This window comes from Elephantulus edwardii, unplaced genomic scaffold, assembly GCF_000299155.1.
Source record: "Elephantulus edwardii isolate Elephantulus edwardi_28Jun2011 unplaced genomic scaffold, EleEdw1.0 scaffold00017, whole genome shotgun sequence".
In the NCBI taxonomy this organism is placed as follows: Eukaryota; Metazoa; Chordata; class Mammalia; order Macroscelidea; family Macroscelididae; genus Elephantulus; species Elephantulus edwardii.
The window spans coordinates 4948347-4967702 of NW_006399767.1; the positions used below are offsets into that span (position 1 = coordinate 4948347).

A 19356-nucleotide genomic window follows, 5' to 3' on the forward strand; every position below is an offset into this window, starting at 1 on the left:
TAGTCACTGTCCAACTCTCTGATGCGTAACAAGTGATAGCAAAGACCACGGCATGTATCAGGCGCACCTTAGTCTCCAGAGAGACACCATTGCTCTTCAGTACTTTGGAGAGGTACCTAGCAGCAGACCTTCCCATTGTAATACGTCTTTTATTTTCCTGACTACTGGTGTCAAGAGTGTTGACTGTGGAGTCAAGCAAACTGAAGTTGTAAACAATCTCAAACTCTTCACCATCTATTGGGATTTTGCCAGTTGATCCAGTGGTGAAAATCTTTGTCTTCTGGACATTGAGCCTCAATCCATATTGGAGGGTACAGTCCTTGACCCTCTGCAGCAAGGGCTTCCGGTCCTCCTCAGTTTCAACAAGCAGGGTTGTGTCCTCCGCATAACGCAGATTGTTGATAAATCGTCCACCAATCCTGACACCACACTTTTCCTCACAGAGGCCAGCCTCCCAGATAATCTGTTCTGCATACAGGTTGAAAAGGTGTGGAGACAGGACACATCCCTGGCGTATGCCCTTCCCAATTTTCAACCACACAGTGTTTTCTTGCTCTGTTCTGACGACTGCCTTTTGGTCCAAGTATAGGTTTCACATAAGCAGGATCAAGTGTTCTGAGATTTCCATTCTTCTCAGAGTCAGCCACAGTTTGTTATGATCCACACAGTCAAACATCTTTGCATAAACAATGCAACACAGATAGACATTCCTCTGATATTCCTTGCTTTTAGCTAAGATCTGTCTAACATCAGCTACAATATCTGTAGTACCATGACCCCAGCCTGGACTTCTGGCAGTTCTCTGCTGATGTGCTGTTCCAGTCATTTTTGGATAATCTTCAGTAGAATCTTGCTTGCAGGTGAAATCAATGAGATTGTTCTATAGTTTCCACACTCTGTTGGGTCACCTTTCTTTGGAATGGGAACAAATATAGATTTCTTCCAGTCAGTTGGCCAAGTGCCTGTTCTCCAGATTTCTTGGCACAACTTGGTAAGCCCATCCAGGGCAGCATCTGTTAGCTGAAATATGTCAACTGGTATACCATCTATTCCCGGGGCCTTATTTTTTGCTATTTCCTTCAAAGCGGCCTGGACTTCTTCCTTCATCACCATAGGCTCTTGCTCATATGTGGTTTCATGAAATTCTTCTGTGTCTGCCAATTATTTTCGAAACAGTGACTCAGTATATTCTTTCCATCTTCTTTTAATATTTCCTGGATCATTGTTACTAGGAAATTTAGAACTGCCATGGGCTAATTTTCTGGGTTTTCTTTTCTGAGTTCAGTTAAAGTCAATAAAGAGGATCTGCTATCTTTTGTTATCTTTTACTAGAAATGAGAAAGTTTATGAAGTATCTCCTCTTATTCTTCTTTCTGTAAGAGGGGTCAATAAGCAGGGGAATGAGCAAAATGTAGGGTTGATGTGATATTCACGAACTAGCGAAACAGTGTTACTGATAATACTTTCATGCAAAGTTTACCACTAGACCAACAGGCAACATAATAATAGATGGAGAAAAGATTGAAGTTGCAAATGATTTAATTTCAATGATTGGATCTACGATCAACAGGAACTGTAGTTGTTGTTCTAGGTGCCATCAAGCTGAATACAATCCATAGTGACTCTATGAACTACAGATCTGAACTCTGTTCTATCCTGTATTATTCTCATACTTCCTAACACAGTAGAGCCTGATGCAGCAATCCCTGTGTCAATTAATCTGTTTGAAGGTCTTCCTCTCTTGCTGACTTTCCACCTTTCCATGCATAATCCCTCTCAAAGGAATAACCTCTTCTAGCAATATGCCTGAAGTATATGAAATGGAGCTTTATCATTTGTGCTATGATAATAATAATAATCAGTAATCAAAAGAGGTATTACATTGAAGAAATGTGCTGACAAATATCTCTTCAAAGTGCTGAAGAATAACAATGTCAGTTTAAAGACGAAGGTGCACCTGATGAAAGCTGTGGTATTTTCAATTACTTCATATGCATCTGAAAGTCGTACAATCATTAAGCATGACAGAAGAATCAGCACATCTGAATGGTGATGTTAGAGAAGAGTACTGAATATGCCATGAACTACCAAAAGAACAAACAATTCTGCTTTGTAAGAAATGCAACAACCGTGATCCTTAGAAGCAATATAACTTAATTGTATAATTTGGTCATGGTTTTAGATAGGGCAAACCGGGCTGCTCCTTGGAGGCAAGGATTCTAAGGCTCCGTCTAACATACGTTGGACAAGTTGCAAGGAGGGACAGGTCTTTGGAGAGGGACATCATGCTGGGTAGAGTAGAGGGACAGCGCAGGAGGGGAAGACCCTCTATGAGGTGGATTGATTCAGTGACTGGGGTAATCGGAATGGGTGTGTTGGAGACGGTGCGATTGGCACAGGACAGAGCAGAGTTTAGGGATGTTGTACATAGGGTCACTATGAGTCTCAAGCGACTCAGTAGCACATAACAACAACAGTCCTTGGGAAAGATATCATGCTGGGAAAGGTGGAGGGTCAGAGTTCAAATCTGTTGCTCATGGTTGGTATAAGTTGTAGTTGACTTGATGGAACATAACAACAATGACAACAACAACAACAATTTGATGGGAAATTAAAGAAACCATTTAATGTTGCTAATAAATGGTGATGCCTTCCTCCATCCTGTCAGAATGAGTGCCCAGTAGGGTTCCAATAGCCGATTTTCTCAAATAGGTAGAGTTTTCTTCTGAGGAAGGTTTGAATTTAAAACTTCCTGATGAGCAGATGAGTACATAAACTGTACTACCAAGAGACTTCTGTAATGATGATTCAAACAAATAGCAAACAAATGGCAAACAAATAACAAACAAATGTCTTGAGCAAAGTGTAGACAGAATGATCCTTGAAGTCAAAGGTGACAAAACTTCATCTCACTTTCTTTGGGGATATTGTTAGGAGAGGCTATTCTTTGGAAAGGGACATTCTGCTTGGAAAGGTGGAGAGTAAGTGAAAGAGAGGAAAATATTCAAAGAGATGGATTTACAGAGTTGCTGCAGCAATGAGCTGCTGTGTGTCAGAGATGCTACGGGTAAGACAGTATTCAGATCTATTTTTCGCAGTTACTATGAGTCGTATTTGACTCGACAGTACATACCAACAAGAACTAGATGCCAACAAGCACTAGAAAACTAATACAAAGTGTTGTATACTTTTAAGTTCTTTGGAATCTCTTGTGCACAATTTATGTTTAAGAAACTTGAGTGAGAGGTGCTATATCTTGCCCCAAAATAGAGTTATAGAGATTCAAACTCTAGTTTTATCAGGTAATAAAGTTTCTAATAAGAAAGTAGTGCTGTATTTTGTAATTCCTAAAATAATATGTGTATTTTAGGAGCTCTGGTGGCCTAGTGGTAAGGAGCTATACTGCCAACCTGCAGGCACATGGTTTGAATCTGCAAGCTGCTTCTCTGGAGAAAATGGAGTAATCTCCCATCAGATTTAAGCCTCTGAAAACCTACTGAAGGGTCAGCTGTGATGTGGTTTCAACTCGAAGGCACAAAGCAACAGCAGGTGCCACAAATTATTTGCACTTGACTACTAACCTAAGAGTTTCCAGGTGGACTCTGCTTGTGTATGTCATGGAAGAAAGGCCCGATTATCTGCTTTTTAAAGATTATAGCCAAGAAGACTTCACTGGACATTTCTACCCTGTAGCAAATGGGCAACAATACATAATTTTAAAATAAACCCCAGGAGTAAAAATTAACTGTGTAAAAATAAAAGTTGAATTTTTTTTTTTAAAAAGTTGACTTTTCTAGCCATTAGATTAGCTCCCTCCGGCATGCAGTGACCTTAACTGCAGACACATGGTTCTGTAAATGATCAACAGCTGTGGGACTGGGATAACACAGAGTGCTTGTCACATTAAGCATCAAGACTTGAGGAAGCTTGGGTAAAGATGCTGGTAAGAATGAGACCAGATAGAGACCTTGGTGAGAGCGACACTGTGGTGGCAAGTCAACGGTGATGGTGGTGGAAAGACTGTGGCATTGCTGTGGAGGAACGGTGTGGAAAGACTGTGGCATTGCTGTGGAGGAACAGTGGCAAAGTGTAACCAGAGATGCCCTAGGAAAAAGGCCACAGTTAAAGGTGTGGCTGTTCTTACCAGATGATGGAAGAAAAAGCTGGGTTCTGAACTGAAACTGGAACCTGGACTAATTGAAGAATTATATGTTGGGACTTCTGGGTTGAAACCTGAACTTTGCCTCTTCCACTCTCCACCTTACTTCCCTAATAAACTCCAACTTCAGTACCACAACTGTGAGTAAGGACTGTAGGGTAACAGTGAATATTGAGCCCAACCATTGATGGAAAATCATGTAAGAGCCTAGGGAGTGGTGTATCTGACCAAACAGCTATCTATTTGCTGCTATGAATGTTCTTGATGGTGACAATTCCGCTTTCTGAAGGGCATAGAAGTCAGACTCGATCATTCCTGGGTTACAACTACTCCTTTAACAGGTATGTACATTTTATTTTGCCTGAAGGTTATTTTTATATAAAGTTTAAGTGCTTACCTTATTTTTTGATACATGTTTAATGAAGCAATTTTTTTGAAAATTTTATTAATTTTAATGAACATTTATAGAGATTTTGGATTTCCATTCATTCATTGTTGCACTTTTCTCCCTGCCTACCACTCCCCTCCAGTTTGCTCTTCTCTTTGAAAAGAAAAAAGAAAAATTCCTTCATTGGTATACAACCCCTCCGTCCCCCATCCCCACCCCCTGTCCCGATTACACTATGCAGCCTTCATTCTGGACTCTTGTGATAATCATAATACCCAATCATATATTGCTTTTAATCGGTTCTTTCCCCTCATCTGTTTCAATACAGTATACATAATTTATCCAGTTTTTCTCAGTCTTACCCCAACCCTGATGTCAGTCCCATTCTACAACAGTGGCACCATGCAGTATTTGTCCTTTTGTGACTGAGATACTTCACTCAGCATAATGTCCTCCAGGGTCACCCAATTTGAATAATATTGCATGAGTTCCTTGTTTTTCCATACAGCATACTATTCCATTATGTAAACATACCACAGCTTCTCTGTCCAGTCATTTGTTGATGGGCACTTAGTTTGTTTCCAACTCCTTGCTATTGTGAACAGAGCCGCAGTAAACATGGGTGTGCATATATCTGCCTGGATGTCAGTTATGGTCTCTTTGGGGTATATTCCCAGTAATGGAGTTGCTGGGTCAAATGGTATCTCTATTTGCAACTTTTTGAGAAAGTGCCACGCCGCTTTCTACAAAGGTTGCACCATTTTACACTCCTACACACACACATGATTTAGTGATTGTACTGACACTGACAAATTTTAATTCTAAGAATCAATTTATTCCACGTGATTTCCTATGCACATTAATTGTAGGAGGAATTATTGTGTGCCTTAGAGTCAGAACCAACCCATAGCTGACCCTCCAGTGGGGTTTTAGAGAAAGTAAATTTTGTGGAAAGAGATTACTCATCCTTCTACTATGAAGCAGCTGTTAGATTCAAACTGTGTGCCTTTGGGATGACAGCACAGCTTCTTACCACTAGGCCACCAGAGCAGTGGGAGGTAAAATATATTTTTGGAACTTAAAGTGTATCAAAGATATATAAAGGGTATTATAAGCATTTTAAACCATTCTACTATATTTATAGGGAGCACTGGTGATCTAGTGGTAAGAAGATGTGCTGCAATTTAGAAGGCATGTGGTTTAAATCCACCAGCAGTTCTATGGGAGAAAGATGGATAATCTTCCCCTGTGTGATTAACCACTTTTGAAAACTTGCTGGAGGTTCAGCTATGGGTCATTTCTGACTCTATGGCACCCAAGAACAACTATACTTATAATGGAAATGTAAAATATGAAATAAAGTAATTTGGCCACGATAATTAATAGAGACATTTTTAATTCATTCTTTTTAAAGGTATAGCAATTTTAGGTAATCTATAAAGGGAAGAAAAAGATGGCTGAAAAAGTACATAGATAAGGAACTTCCAGAAGTTAAAGTAGGATTTAGAAGAGGCCAAGGCACCAGGGACATCACAGATAATGTCAGATGGATCCTGGGTGAAAGTAAGGAATACCAGAAGAATATCTATTTGTGCTTTATTGACTATGCAAAGGTATATGACTGTATGGACCATAACAAGCAGTGGCTGATGTTGAAAAATATGGGAATTCCAGAGCACCTGTGGAACCTATACCTGGATCAGGAGGCTGCTGTGCAAACAGAGCAGGGAAGCACTACCTGGTGTGTGCCAGGGTTTGTTCTTTTTCCATACCTATTCAATTTCTATACTGAGCAAGTTATCTGTGAAGCTGGACTCTGTGAGGAGAAGTGTGGCATCAGGATTAGAGGGAGACTCATCAATAATATGTGTTATGCAGATGACACAACTCTGAGTGCTAAAAGTGAGGAGACTGGAAGCACTTGTTGCAGAAGATCAAGGAATGTAGACTTTGGTATGGATTGCATCTCATTTTCAGGAAAACAAAAATTCTTACTATTGGACTTATAGGCAGTGTCCTGATGGATAGAGTGGAGATTAAAATTATAAAGAGCTTCATGTTGCTTAGATCCACAGTTAACACCCTTGGTACCAGCAGTCAGGGAATAAGAAGACACATTGCTCTGGGAAAGTCTTCAGTTAAGGACCTCTCCAAATTATTGAGGAGTAATGATACCAGTTTGAGGACTAAGATGTGTATGATTCAGGCCTAGTTTTTCGGATTACTTGCTATGCATCTGACAGCTTGACAATGAATAAAGATGACAGGAAAAGAATGGACACCTTTGAGCTGGCTGTGGTGTATGAGAAGAGTACTGAATATCCCATGGATGGCCAAGAGAATGAACAAATATGTCTCGGAGAAGGTACAGCAAGAGTGCTCTTTGGAAGCAAGAATGATGAGGCTTTGCCTCACATATTTTGGTCATGTTACTAGGAGGATGTATTCCTTGGAGAAGGACATGATGCTGGGAAGAGTGGAGGGTAAACGAAGGAAAGGAAGATCTTCAACCAGGTGGACTGAGGTGGTGACTTCTGCAATGGGCTTTTGTGTGGTAGGAAGTGTGAAGATGGTGTAGGATAGAACAGGATTCAGATCTTTTGTTTATAGGGTTACTATGAGTCATACTCGACTCAACAGCATCTAATAATAACAACAACAATAAAAGAAGTCACTGCATTAATATTCTAATGATAGTAAATAAATAGCTGTTAAATAATTCTTATTATCTTCAGATTGTTGTTACATATTTAATGTGTTCACTTACTGTCCTCTAGTCAAAATTAATTCACAACTGATTCTCTAATGAATTTCCAAGGCTGTAAATCATAAAGGAGGTGATTGCTCATCTTTTTCCCACGGAACCACAGGTGGATTTAAACCACCAAATCCGCTCAACTTTTGAGTTAGTAGCACAACCCCCTATGGATTATTTCACCAGAATTACTTAATATTTATGTGTTGTTGTTGTTATGTACCATCAAGTTCGAGCTGACTCATGACTGACCCTTCATGGAGTTTCAGAAGTAGTAAAACAAAGGAAGGAGATCGCCTAGTTGGTAAACTTGAATCATGTGCCTTTGGATTGGCAGCTCAATTTCTTATCATAAGCCAGCAATATTTGCATTGGTGGATTAAAATAACTCAAGGCATTTTTAATTTGTTTTCATCCCCTTAGCATGTAAGCAATACATTATGAAAACTGACATTTGTTCACAAAACATAATCAGTAAAGTATGAAGTATTTCTTCGGGATTTTCCTCCAAACAGCTGTTGTAAATAATCCTGAGTTCAGAAATGCTAGGCTAATAGCATTTCTGTAGGAAATCAGCCTGATGAAAATGCTGCACAGGCTTCTAAATAGTTCTTAATGCTGCTTAACACCTCAGATAACAACATTTCACAATAGTGAAACAACAGTTAAAGGCTAAAGATGATATGCAAAGTTCTGTTAATCTAGAAGATGATGCAAAGGACAAATAGACCTAAAGAAGTTGTTAGGGAGGGTAAAAACCCCAAAGAGAGACTCTCTAAAGTACACTAATCACCACGTCAAAGAGCCCAGCTTTGTGATTTTTGGCTGTCTCCTCCAATGGCCTAGTGGGTAAGGACTTAAACTCCCAAACCAAAGGCAAACTGACCAGCTACTCCAGGGATAAAGCTGGACATTCTCCTCTGGTGGTATTTACAGCTTTTGAAAAGCCACTGAAGGGTCAGCCATGAGTCTGTTCTGACGTGACAACATTGCTTCTACCTCTAGTAATCACTTGAATAGTTGATTTTGGAGGTTGTCACCATGCCTGAAGTCTGTACTGCTAATATTTTTATTTTCTTTGAATGCTTTGGTCCTGACCAAAAAAAAAAAAGTGTATATTTTTCCTGAAATATTGAAATAAACCTGTAAAAGAAAGGAAGAAACAGATATAGGTTGTATTTTAACCAGGAGGTTTTGACTGCAGTTCATCAAATGGGGTGAGGGGGTAGTGTGACCACAACAGAAAATCACTGTGATAAAGCTATTTTTTAGTCCATACTTTAAATAAGAGGCAGAATTACAAGATTAATTAAGTTAATATTCATCCTTAGTATTCTTCACATCTAAATTGTTTCTCACTTGAGCTGGAAAGACTGGAGTATGTTTTGCAAGAGTGAGTAGTAAGATACATGATCATATAATCAGTAGAAATTATCCAAAAATAAATGAGATAGATGTAAATCCAAAAAGTCAAGTTGCTTAATTTTAATTCCTTTGCATTAGAACTTATTCTAGCTTTTGTTAAGTGATGTAGAGTATGACTCACAGCGGCCCTATGAGCAACAGATCTCAATCTTATGCTGTGCTATCCTCATCATCTCTGAGACGCATGAGCCTATTGCTTCAGTCACTGTGTCAATCCATCTCATTGAGGGTCTTCCTACCAAAATGTTCCTTGGAGGCAAAGATGGCCAAAGTTCATCTCACAGAGGCTGGTCCTTGGAAAGAAATATCATGTAATAAGACTTACTCATAAATAACCCTCTGTGATGAAACACTTGTGGCAAATGTTGAATATAAAAACATACCCATTTGCTGTAACTTGAGGTAACTCGAGGTTGCTATGATGCTAGACACTGTGACACTAATGTGTCAAATGCGATAATAGTTACCCGTGGTAGACAGTGTTTGGTGGAACTCCTCAGATAAAATTGGAAGCAGAAGGGGGATCCACTTCCGAAATAGCTTGCCTCCGGAAACCCTATGAACCTGGAGAAATGCTGAAAGTTATACAAGTGTTCAGCTCTTTTGTTCATAGGGTTGCTATGAGTTGCCTACAACTTGATGGTACCTGAAAACAACAACAACAACAAGAATTTTGCCCTTTCCCTGAAGAAGTTACATACCCATAAAGGGAGATGGACATATATACATTAACTGTTGACGTAGAATACTAAGAAATGTAAAAATAGTTAACTCATTGCTGGCAAATCTGAACCAATTCATAAAACATTTTAGTGAGTTTTCAAGAGCATAAACAGCAAGGGAAGGGATTGCTCAACTTTCTTTTGTATGTGGAGTTGCTAGTGAATTTGAGTTTTGAGAGAGTTGGATCCTTGGGTTAGCAGCACAATTCTCTAGTAAAGGTTGTCATGGCAATAATGGAAGTTGATGAGAAAGTTGAACAAAGAAGACTAAATTATAGTAGCCATACACATTTCTTCAAGTCTTTAAAATCTTTGATGAAATACTCCTAGCATGTAGAGAAAAGAGTTGTAAATTATGCTTGGACAAGGACATCTTGGAAAGATGAAATTAAAAGAATAAATTTCAGTTTAGATTTATATGATCACACAGACTTTCATCAGGAGATTTCATGTCAGGCAGAAAAGATTCCATTGAGAATGGCTTAATAGTAGTCAGACCATGAGGACCTATAAATAACTTCTAAACAGATGAATAGGATAATTGTTGTTAAGATCATAAAAGAACAACAACAACAACCCCACCCCATAGTTCTAATGCCATGGGATGGATATATTGTATTTGACAGCAACTGGGAGAAAGGATAAATGTTAGAATCCATTGTTCTGGTAGGAAATTATGGAGAATGGAAAAGACTAACAGCACTAACAATAATGTAGGGAATTCTGGTGGCTTGGTGGCAAAGAATTGCACTGCAAAGACAAAGGTACACAGTTTGAATCCACCAGCTGCTATGTGGGAGAAAAATAGACAATCTCTTGCTGGCAATTAACTGCCTCTGAAAATCCACTTGAGGGTTAGCTACGGGTAGGGTTGGTTCTGACTTGACGATATACACAGCAACAACAAAAGCAACATTGGGAAATTTAGTGGTATAGTCCCAAAGGAGCTGTGTTGCTGACCCAAAAGTCACACTTCTCTGCTGGTTTGAATCGGTTAGTGTCTCTGAGGAAGAGTAATTAGTTATCTCCTGGTTTGTATTTGCTGCTGTTGTTGTTCTACAGGTGCTTGAGAATCTAGCTGCTCCTCAGAAAAGGATGGTCAGTCTCCTGCTGTGTAATTAACTGCCTCTGAAAACCCACTGGAGGGTCAGGTATGAGTTGGTTCTGACAGTACACAACATTAAACACAATAGGTACTTTTTAAACTTTATTTTGTATTGGTTTGCTTATAAAGTTCATATATTGTGTTTCATACTATTCTTCATTCGCATTGTGTTTCATACAATCATTACTATGCATCATGTTTTATAAAATTAATCACCATTGAACTATGCCCATGTTTCTATGCCCTGTCTTTTCATGTCCTTCCCATCTTTCCCATTTCCTTCCACCCACCAAAGCCTCTTCATGCAATTTCCAGCTTCAGTAACACAAAGGCCAGCTTTGAGTCAGTTTTGACCCAGTGGCAATGCGTTAGTGAGTAGCAATGTAAAAAGAGGGAAGTAGAACATTTAAATCTATATTGGAGTCACTGGGTGATGTAAACGATTAAGTGCTCAACTATGAGCTGAAAGCTGCAAAGGTTACACCGCCCAGAGGCACTTCAGGAAGCAGGCAGAGCAAAAGGTCACAGCCTGAAAGTTCCTATAGAGAAGTTTTACCCTCTAAGGGATCAAGATCACCAAGGATGAGAATTGACTCAACAAAACTGACAACAATAACAAAGAGGGCAGTGATTTTTACAGCTTTAATGGCAGTGGAATTCGCAAAGTTATAGGGGACCACAGAATTGGAAACACATTTTGCAGGGAGTTGGGAGGAAGATTTAGTTTGACTTTTATAGGACCGTGTGAAAAGGCCAAGAAACTTAATAGGAGATATTTGTTTACAAGGATTGTGTCTTGGTAGAAGTTTTGGCATGGGATACATATTTGCTGGCTCCTATAGGGAGTTACGCTGCTAATGCAAAGGTGACATTTCTCTGGCAGTTTAAATCCACCAGGCACACTGTGGAAGGAAGATGGACAGGCGCCTCCCATGTGGTATGTTGTTAAGTGCTGTCAAGTTGCCAGCAACTCATATGGACCTTATAGACAGCAGCTCTGAAGCCTGCTCTGTCCTGAGTCAGTCTCATTGTCTCTGACACACCTACCCCCCATTGGCCCAGTCACTGTATCAATCCACTTTATCTGGAGTCTTCCTGTCCTACACTGTCCCTCTACCCTTCAAAGCATGATGTCCTTCTCCCAGGACCTGGAATGCCCTCTGGAGGGTCAGCTATGAGTTAGTTCTAACTCGAGGGGAATTAGTTGATGGAGAATGGAATTGAAAGAGTCCTGGTGTCATGGTGGTTAAGGCTGTTATCAGAAAAAACACAGTTCTGCTGCCTGACACCAGAAACATGCATTTTGGATATAAGTTAGAGTGGAAAACACAGAAATTTTATTATATACTAGTATACAGAAAGCACTGGTGGTCCAGTGGCAAGAAGCTGCACTGCAATCCCAAAGATAGGCTGTTCGAATCAACCAAATGCTCCAAGGGAGAAGGATGGGCAGTCTCCTCCTGTGTGATTAACTGCCTCTGAAAACCCACCAGAGGGTCAACTGTGGATCGGTTCTGATTTAACAGTACAAAACACAACAACAACAACAACAACCACAAGTAGAATATAGGAGGCAGAGAATCTGATCTTGGAGACTGTAAGAGAAGAAGGGGTTAGAAACTGGAGTGTGCTGTGTGAGTTTCTATAGCTTTTTCTTTGCCTTGACATTCAGGCCTGGGGTCTGGCAGTTATGCCCTGGAATACCTGACCTGTTCTTGCTATGATTCTGAAGATAGCTTGACACCCATTTTGGGTCATGACTGAAAAGAAGTAAAAATTTCAAGGCTTAAAGTGCAGTAAATGTCAAGTGTAGATTGTAGATGTGAGATTGACAGGCTAGCCTCAACAAAGGGCTTAGGTTTTTTGTAAGAAAGATTGTTGTGTTTTTTCTGATAGACTTAGAGAAAAACCTCTTTCTTTTAAAATAGTATAGGAAAGAACATAAGTTTTACTTTTTCTTGGGGAAGTGTCAAAGGTCCAGAACTCAAACTCATTGCTGTTGAGTTGGAACTAACACATAGCTGACCCTGAAGTTATAAGTTTCACAAGAGGAGACTGTCCATCTTCTCCCGCCCGCGACTCATAGTAACTCTATGTACAACAGACCTAAACCTTGCTCTATTGATACCTTGCCAATCTAATTGTCTCCTGCACGCCTATCCCCATTACCCCAGTGACTGAATCAATCCATCTCATCAAGGGTCTTCCTCTCCTGCACTGTCCCTCCACCCTCCCAAGCATGATGCCCCTCTCCAAAGACTGATCCGGCCTGATCCACAGTATGTCAGATGAGGTTTCAGAATCATTGCCTCCAAGTAGCAGCATGGCTTCACCCTCTCTAGGATGAACTTCTTTGTTCTCCTAGCAGGCCATGGTATATTCAATACTCTTCTCCAGCACTACAGCTCAAAGGCACCAACTCTCCTCTGTCATCCTTAGTCATTAGTTTTCTATTTATTATTGGTTGCCTAAGTTTTGGCTGCTTAGGAAGATCTGTGGTTTGAACCCACAAGCCACTCCTTGAAATAAGGTGTGGCAACCTGCTTCCACAAAAATTTGCAGCCTTGAAAACCATATAGGGCAGTTCTACTCTGATCACCATGAAGGAATTTGACTGGATGGCAATGTAATTGGTGGGTAAACACTGTGCAGTTTCATATCCTATTTATATGATTGTAGTTTTGTTAGTCAATCTGGAACCATGAAATAATCTTTTGTGCTAAACATTCCACACAGAATTAGAAAAGCACATTTACTTGATTGCCGCATCCTGTGTCAACTGATTGCCTCCTCCTCTATGCCGAGCGGCTGCTAGGGACCCTAATTGCTCACAGTGGCAGCTGGTGCCTCTGATTCTGTCACAGGCAGTAGCTGAGCTGAGCAGTCAAATCATGCTAGGAAGAGGGAGACAGGGGGAAGGAAGATGGAACACATTTCTCATTCAGAGAGGCACAGCCTTTTTGATCAATAAAGAACAATAGCGGACCTGAAAATCTAAGAGGCCTTTCCTAGAAGAGTCATTAAAGTTTATATTAACTTTGAAAGGATACTTAATGGCCAACATATATTTAATTATTTCACTTTGCATAAACTATTTGAGACATTCTGACAAGGGCATTTGTTGGGTTGCAATAATAAAGGAAAGGATCTGTTAGGATTCTGTAAGGAAAGGATCACTATGAATCTGAATAGATCTGATGGCAAAGCAACATCTTTTTTCTTTGTTTTTTTTTCTGTCATGACAGGGAGACTTGGATGCTACTAATAGTTAAGTACTGCAATACTACTGGAGAGGTTGGTGGTTTGGAACCACCCAAAGGTGTCTTGCAAGAAAGATCGGGTGACCTGCTTCCACAAGGTCATAACAATAAAAACCCCAGGGAAGGCAGTTCTATTCTGAAATACACAGGGTTCTCATGCATCAGAAGTGCCTCAAGCAAAAATGTTTTGGTAGAATTTTGGGGGTGGTGTGTACATGTGTGTAAGAAGAAGTAGGGTAAGGAGTAAATAATCATGTACCTAATCTCTTACCTCTCTCTCAAGAAGCAAAACAGGAGGAATAAAGTAGATTATAAATTCCAATATAATCTTTTCTCAGGAAAGAAACCAGAGGCAAACAGAAATAAACAAACAAGCAAACCAACTCCCGGTTTATGACCCTGAAGTCTTGCAGACTCAGTAAACTGGATTTATTAACTTTTTGTTAAAAATGTGTCTACTGCTGTCAAGAATCAGACCCTCTATCTCTGCTTGCTCTGTGCTCATTCTACCCCCAGCAATTATCCTGATCTGGGACATCACCTTCTCCTGACCCCTTGGCCATCTTCTTCTTCTTAGGAAAGAAAAAGCTTAAAATTTACTAAGCCAGTGGTATACTTCTTAACTCCTAACATTGTTTATAAATAGATGTTGTGCTCTGCTGGTAAGGAAAAGACATTAATGACTTCATTTCCACCTCCCCTCGTTCCTATCAAATTGTTTATGTCACTCATAATATTTCTGCTGACTTTAGGAAAAATGCAGAAATTCATCATCTTTAATCCCAAATAGTAGCAATTCTATTCAGTATGATTAAAAGATTAGATCCGATTTCCCATCTCAAAAGGCAAGAAAAATAGAATTGTCTTTGTCAGTAGAAAAGAGAGCCAGAGGCAAGAAAATTGCACTAATGTGCCAATTTGGAAGATGAAGCCCAAGACAACATAGGTAAGGGGAAAGGAGACAGTTGTATAGATAATGCAATAAAATTGTGTGCCCACATTGGCTTCCATATGGTGGTACCTGGTATGGAGGTCACTGCACACAGGTGTGGTGCTGATGCTTTGCCAGTGGCTACAGACTACGATTTTAAAAGTCTGTGGGAGGTGGGAAGGTAATCAATTTTCCCAGATTTCTGTTGGTGTTTTGCTTTTCAACACTCTGTGAAAGTGAATGCCTTTACATTATGGAATGCATATTCCTTTTATTGAAACTCAAGATTTCAAATATTCTTATAAAAGACACTGGCCTTTAAGGGCATGTGCCCTGACCTGTTGTAAATTATCTTTCAGTTGCAGATTTTCTTTTACAAACTACTCATGAAATCTCAGCCCAGCACCTACCCAGTACCCACTGAAACCAATCCTAACCAGTTTTGGCCCAAGATGCAAGCACAGGAAGTGACTCACTTATTCTTAACTTCATGAGGCATTTAAGATATGTTATCACCATTTTTTATACATCCACCACGCTCCACAATTAATATGCATGCTAGTCCTTGAAGCATTAATAAAAGTATATAACTTCCCTAGTCCAGAGGCTTACCCATATATAATAAAGACCATTATAAAACCCTATCTAAGGAGATGTCCTCTTGGTTCCTCACTTGCCGGCTGGGGATGAAAACGAGTAGTTTTTGAATCTACAAATAGATTCAAATGGGTGAAATATTAGCCGTCATCTTCTGTTAGGGTTTAACAGCCTTGGAAACTGCTGGAGGGTCGCTGTGAGTTGGGCTCCACTCCATTCCCCCACTGAGTGGGTTTTCACTGTGCAAGGCTGGTTATCTTGGCTTTTCACTTTCTTGCACCCAAGGCATGGAGTATCATTGGGTAGGTAATACTTTTTTGTGGTGGTTGTTGATTGCCTTCAAGTCGAACACGACTCATAGTGACTCTATAAAAAAAAGGCCTGAAGCCTCTCTACAACTATTGACATTTATAAAATTCACAAAGTTTTCTGGAGGCATGTTATTTTGAAAGTGGATGCCACTCCTGCTGTGTCTACAGTGTTTTATCTAGATGTTAAAACAGAATGGAAAGCCAAAATAAATAGGTTTATCTGTTTATGCAAACAAAGGCATCCAGAGGTCCAAGTTTGGCTTTCCCAGGGCAAGTGACTTGCTGGCTCCTGAAAGGGGACTGAGAAGACTTCAGAATGAAACATATGATGTGTTGAGGAGGCTGTTGAGACCAGGGGCATTTGAAGAAGTGTTGAAGGTTGTATGTCATAAAATAATCTGTTGTTGTGTACTGTATAGTCAGAACTGACCCATAGCTGACCCTCCAGCAGGTTTTCAGAGTCAATTAATAACATAGAAGGAGATTGTCCATCCTTTTCCCTTGGAGTAGCTGGTAGCCTTGAACCACATGCCTTTGGGATTACAGCTCACCTTCTTTCCACTAGGCCACCAGAGTTCCCTAAAATAATCTAGTCCTTAAAAAAAAATAAGTAGGAAATAGAAATGAGTAAGAGATTAAAGCATGATTTTATAGATAAAACATGGATTTTCAAAAGTAGATGAATAAAAATCATGCTACTTTTTAAAATCAAATAATTAGGTGTCAAGATGACCAGTTAGAATAATAAGCTGAAAGGAGAGTGATTTTTCTATTCGCTTCTTTTAACAGAACAAATAAGGGACAAAAACAAGTATCATTTCCCTAGTGTTCCATTTTCCCCAGAGGAATGGCTCTGGACTCAAGGATACAGTTAAGGAGGGGAGATTTGTGTCAGGGTCAAGGTCTCTTACCGGCCTTTTAGAATGAGAGTGGTGGGTGAGAAAGGCATGACTAGGAGAGGGAAGGTGCTGATCTGCGTGGTCCATGGCCCCATATGAAAAAGCTTTAGCTGTAATGTCTGGAAAGTATGTCATTTGAGGCACTATAAGGAAGGAGACGTTGAGTGAAGGTAGCTGAGCTGGCCTCCTGATAGGCACATGAGCGTGCTGTCCCTGCCTCCTTTCAGAAAACTGCACTGCCTGTAATGTCCAGAGGGCGGCTTCCTCCCAGATTTGCCACATAAAGCCTCGTAATGGCCTATGGTCATGCATGAAAGACTGCACAGAAAATTTTGGCCTGGAGCTGGACTCCTCAATTTAAATCCACTTTTATAAAAACAAAACAAAACAGATCATCTTCTATAACAATAGAAATGAACTGTTTACTCTCAAGATCTATTCTTTGCTAATCAACATTGTCCTGTCAACTGGTGTTTTGCAATGCTCCTATGATCCTTTTTTCCCTTGTCATTGTTATCCATGTCACATGCTCTACAATTAACATAGTGAAGAATTTTATACTTCAAGTGATGCTCTGACCACACACTGGGTGAAAAACGATAGCAACATAAGGAGATCCAGCAGAGACTCCATAACTGCTACAAATCGTGCAGGAAGTATTGTGTATGATTAGTGGTTTTGTAGTTTTCCTTCATGTTCCAAGTAGCTTAGTTTAGACCCATCATAGACCTATTGAGAGACTATCATTTCTTCAACTTTCTTTAATTTGACACTCTGTGATGTACTGGTTGAGAGCAGATTTAAAATTACTATCAAGTGAAGTTGAGTCGAGGGCAGTGGATTTGTTTTGGGTTTATCATGAGTTTTGCTAATGGTAGAGAAATATTTTTACCAGTATAATGTGGTCTCATTTCACTATTTCAGTAATTTTTGTATTAATCACCAAAATTTATATTTTGGCAAAAGAAAACAGGAAAGAAGTACTCACACAGTAATGTTTCTATATTTTTATTTCACTGGGAAAGCTATTGCAGATGAATTAATTTATTTATGAGGAAGTCTGGGTTATAAAGAACACAAGACAAAGGGGAAATTCTGTTTTCTTTTGACTTTACACCATCAGTGTTTTCTAGGAATGGAGAGGCTAGAGTTGTTGTTAGATGCCATTGAGTCTAATAAAACTCATAGTGACCTTATGAACAACAGATCTGAATTGTGTCCTTCCCTGTGCCGTCCTCACCCTATCTGACATGTTCAAGCTCATTGCTATTGTCATTGTGTCACTCTCTCTTGTTGAGGGTCTTCCTCTCTTTCGCCAGTTCTCCACTTTTTCAAGCATGATGTCTCACTCTAAGGAAAGCATCTCCTAACAACATACCCCAAATATGTTAGATGGAGTCTTGTCATCTTTACCTCCAGGGAACACTCTGCACACCTGCCAACACACAGCTATTATTCTTTTGACAGTCAATGGGATAGTCACCACTCCTCTCTCCAACACCACAATTTAAAGGCATCAGTTCTTCAGTCATCCTTACGTCCAGCTCTCAGATGCATAGCAAGTAGTTGAAAAAACCATGGCCTAAATCAGGTGCACATTAGTCCTCAAACAGACATCATTACTCCTCAGTAATATGGAGAGGTCCCTAACTGCAAACTTGCACAGTGCAATGTGTCTTTTGGTCTCCCACATGCTAGTATCAAGGATGTTGATTGTGAATCCAAAAAAGATGTTGTTGACAGTTTTAATCTTTTCTCCATCTATCTTAAGCTGCCTGTTGTCCAGTGGTGAAAATTTTTCTTTTCTTGATTTTGAGATGTAATGCATATTGAAGGCTGCAGTCTGATTTTCTGCAGTAAACGCTTCAAGTCCTTCAACCTTTCAGCAAAGTTGTGTTTTCTGTGTTACATAGATTGTTGACAAATCATCTTCTAATTCAAATGCCACCTGCTTTTTTCATAGAGTCCAAGTTTTAGAATGATTTGCTTAGCATACAGATTGAATAAGTATGGAGAGAGACTACAGCCCCAATGTACATTTTTTCCATGATTTTAAACCATGTAATGTTCTCTTGCTCTTTTCGGACAAAAACATCTTGATGTAGCTATAGGGTTTGCAGAAGAATGCCTATGTTTCACTAAATATTGAAAGACAAATTATGGCTAATATTGATAATAATGGAAATCTCATAAATCTTACCTGTGCACATGTAAAACCTCAATCTAGTGGACAGAGTTTATAATTAAGTGCTGATGATCCTGTGAACAAACAGTTCAGGATTCTCTAATTTCTCACTGTGTTAGCAAGCTCAGTTCTCTCTCTTGTGCCCATTCTTCCCACCACAAAGAAATACCAATGTAACTCTGAAGGTACTGCAAATAAACATGTGCTTCTCCAATTCAATAGACACAGGACAATAATAAAATTATTTGAAGACCTACTTTTATACTTAAACCCATTTTTTTTATATTGTTGTTTACTGTTGAGTTGGAACCAACCCATAGTTGACTATCCAGGATTTTAGAATTGGAGTTAATCATATGGGAAGAGATTGCCTATCTTTCTTCCACTGAGCCTCTGGTGGTTTTGAACCACTTGCCTTCACGATTACAATGAAGCTTACTACCATGCCATCAGAGCACCCTGGTGTAAAAATGTTTATTCCCATGTAAAATTTTTTACTACTTTTTAAATGCCATTAATTTTCTAAAGATATATTTGGTGATTATAATCCTCACAGCAATATTGAGAGTTAAGTACTATTTTGTAGAGAAAGAATTTGAGATACACAGATCTTCAGCTT

The 19356-nt window shown here is 39.5% G+C and overlaps 1 protein-coding gene across 1 annotated transcript in view; it reads right to left on the minus strand.

The window, feature by feature from the left end:
- Positions 1-16639, minus strand: part of LOC102850229 (60S ribosomal protein L12-like) — a 61230-nt gene extending 44591 nt beyond the window's left edge. Inside the window, exon 1 of the mRNA XM_006882122.1 lies at positions 16565-16639. Within this exon, the coding sequence (XP_006882184.1) occupies positions 16565-16639 (75 nt within the window). The remainder of the gene's footprint in view (positions 1-16564) is intronic.
- Between the last annotated feature and the right edge of the window lie 2717 nt (positions 16640-19356).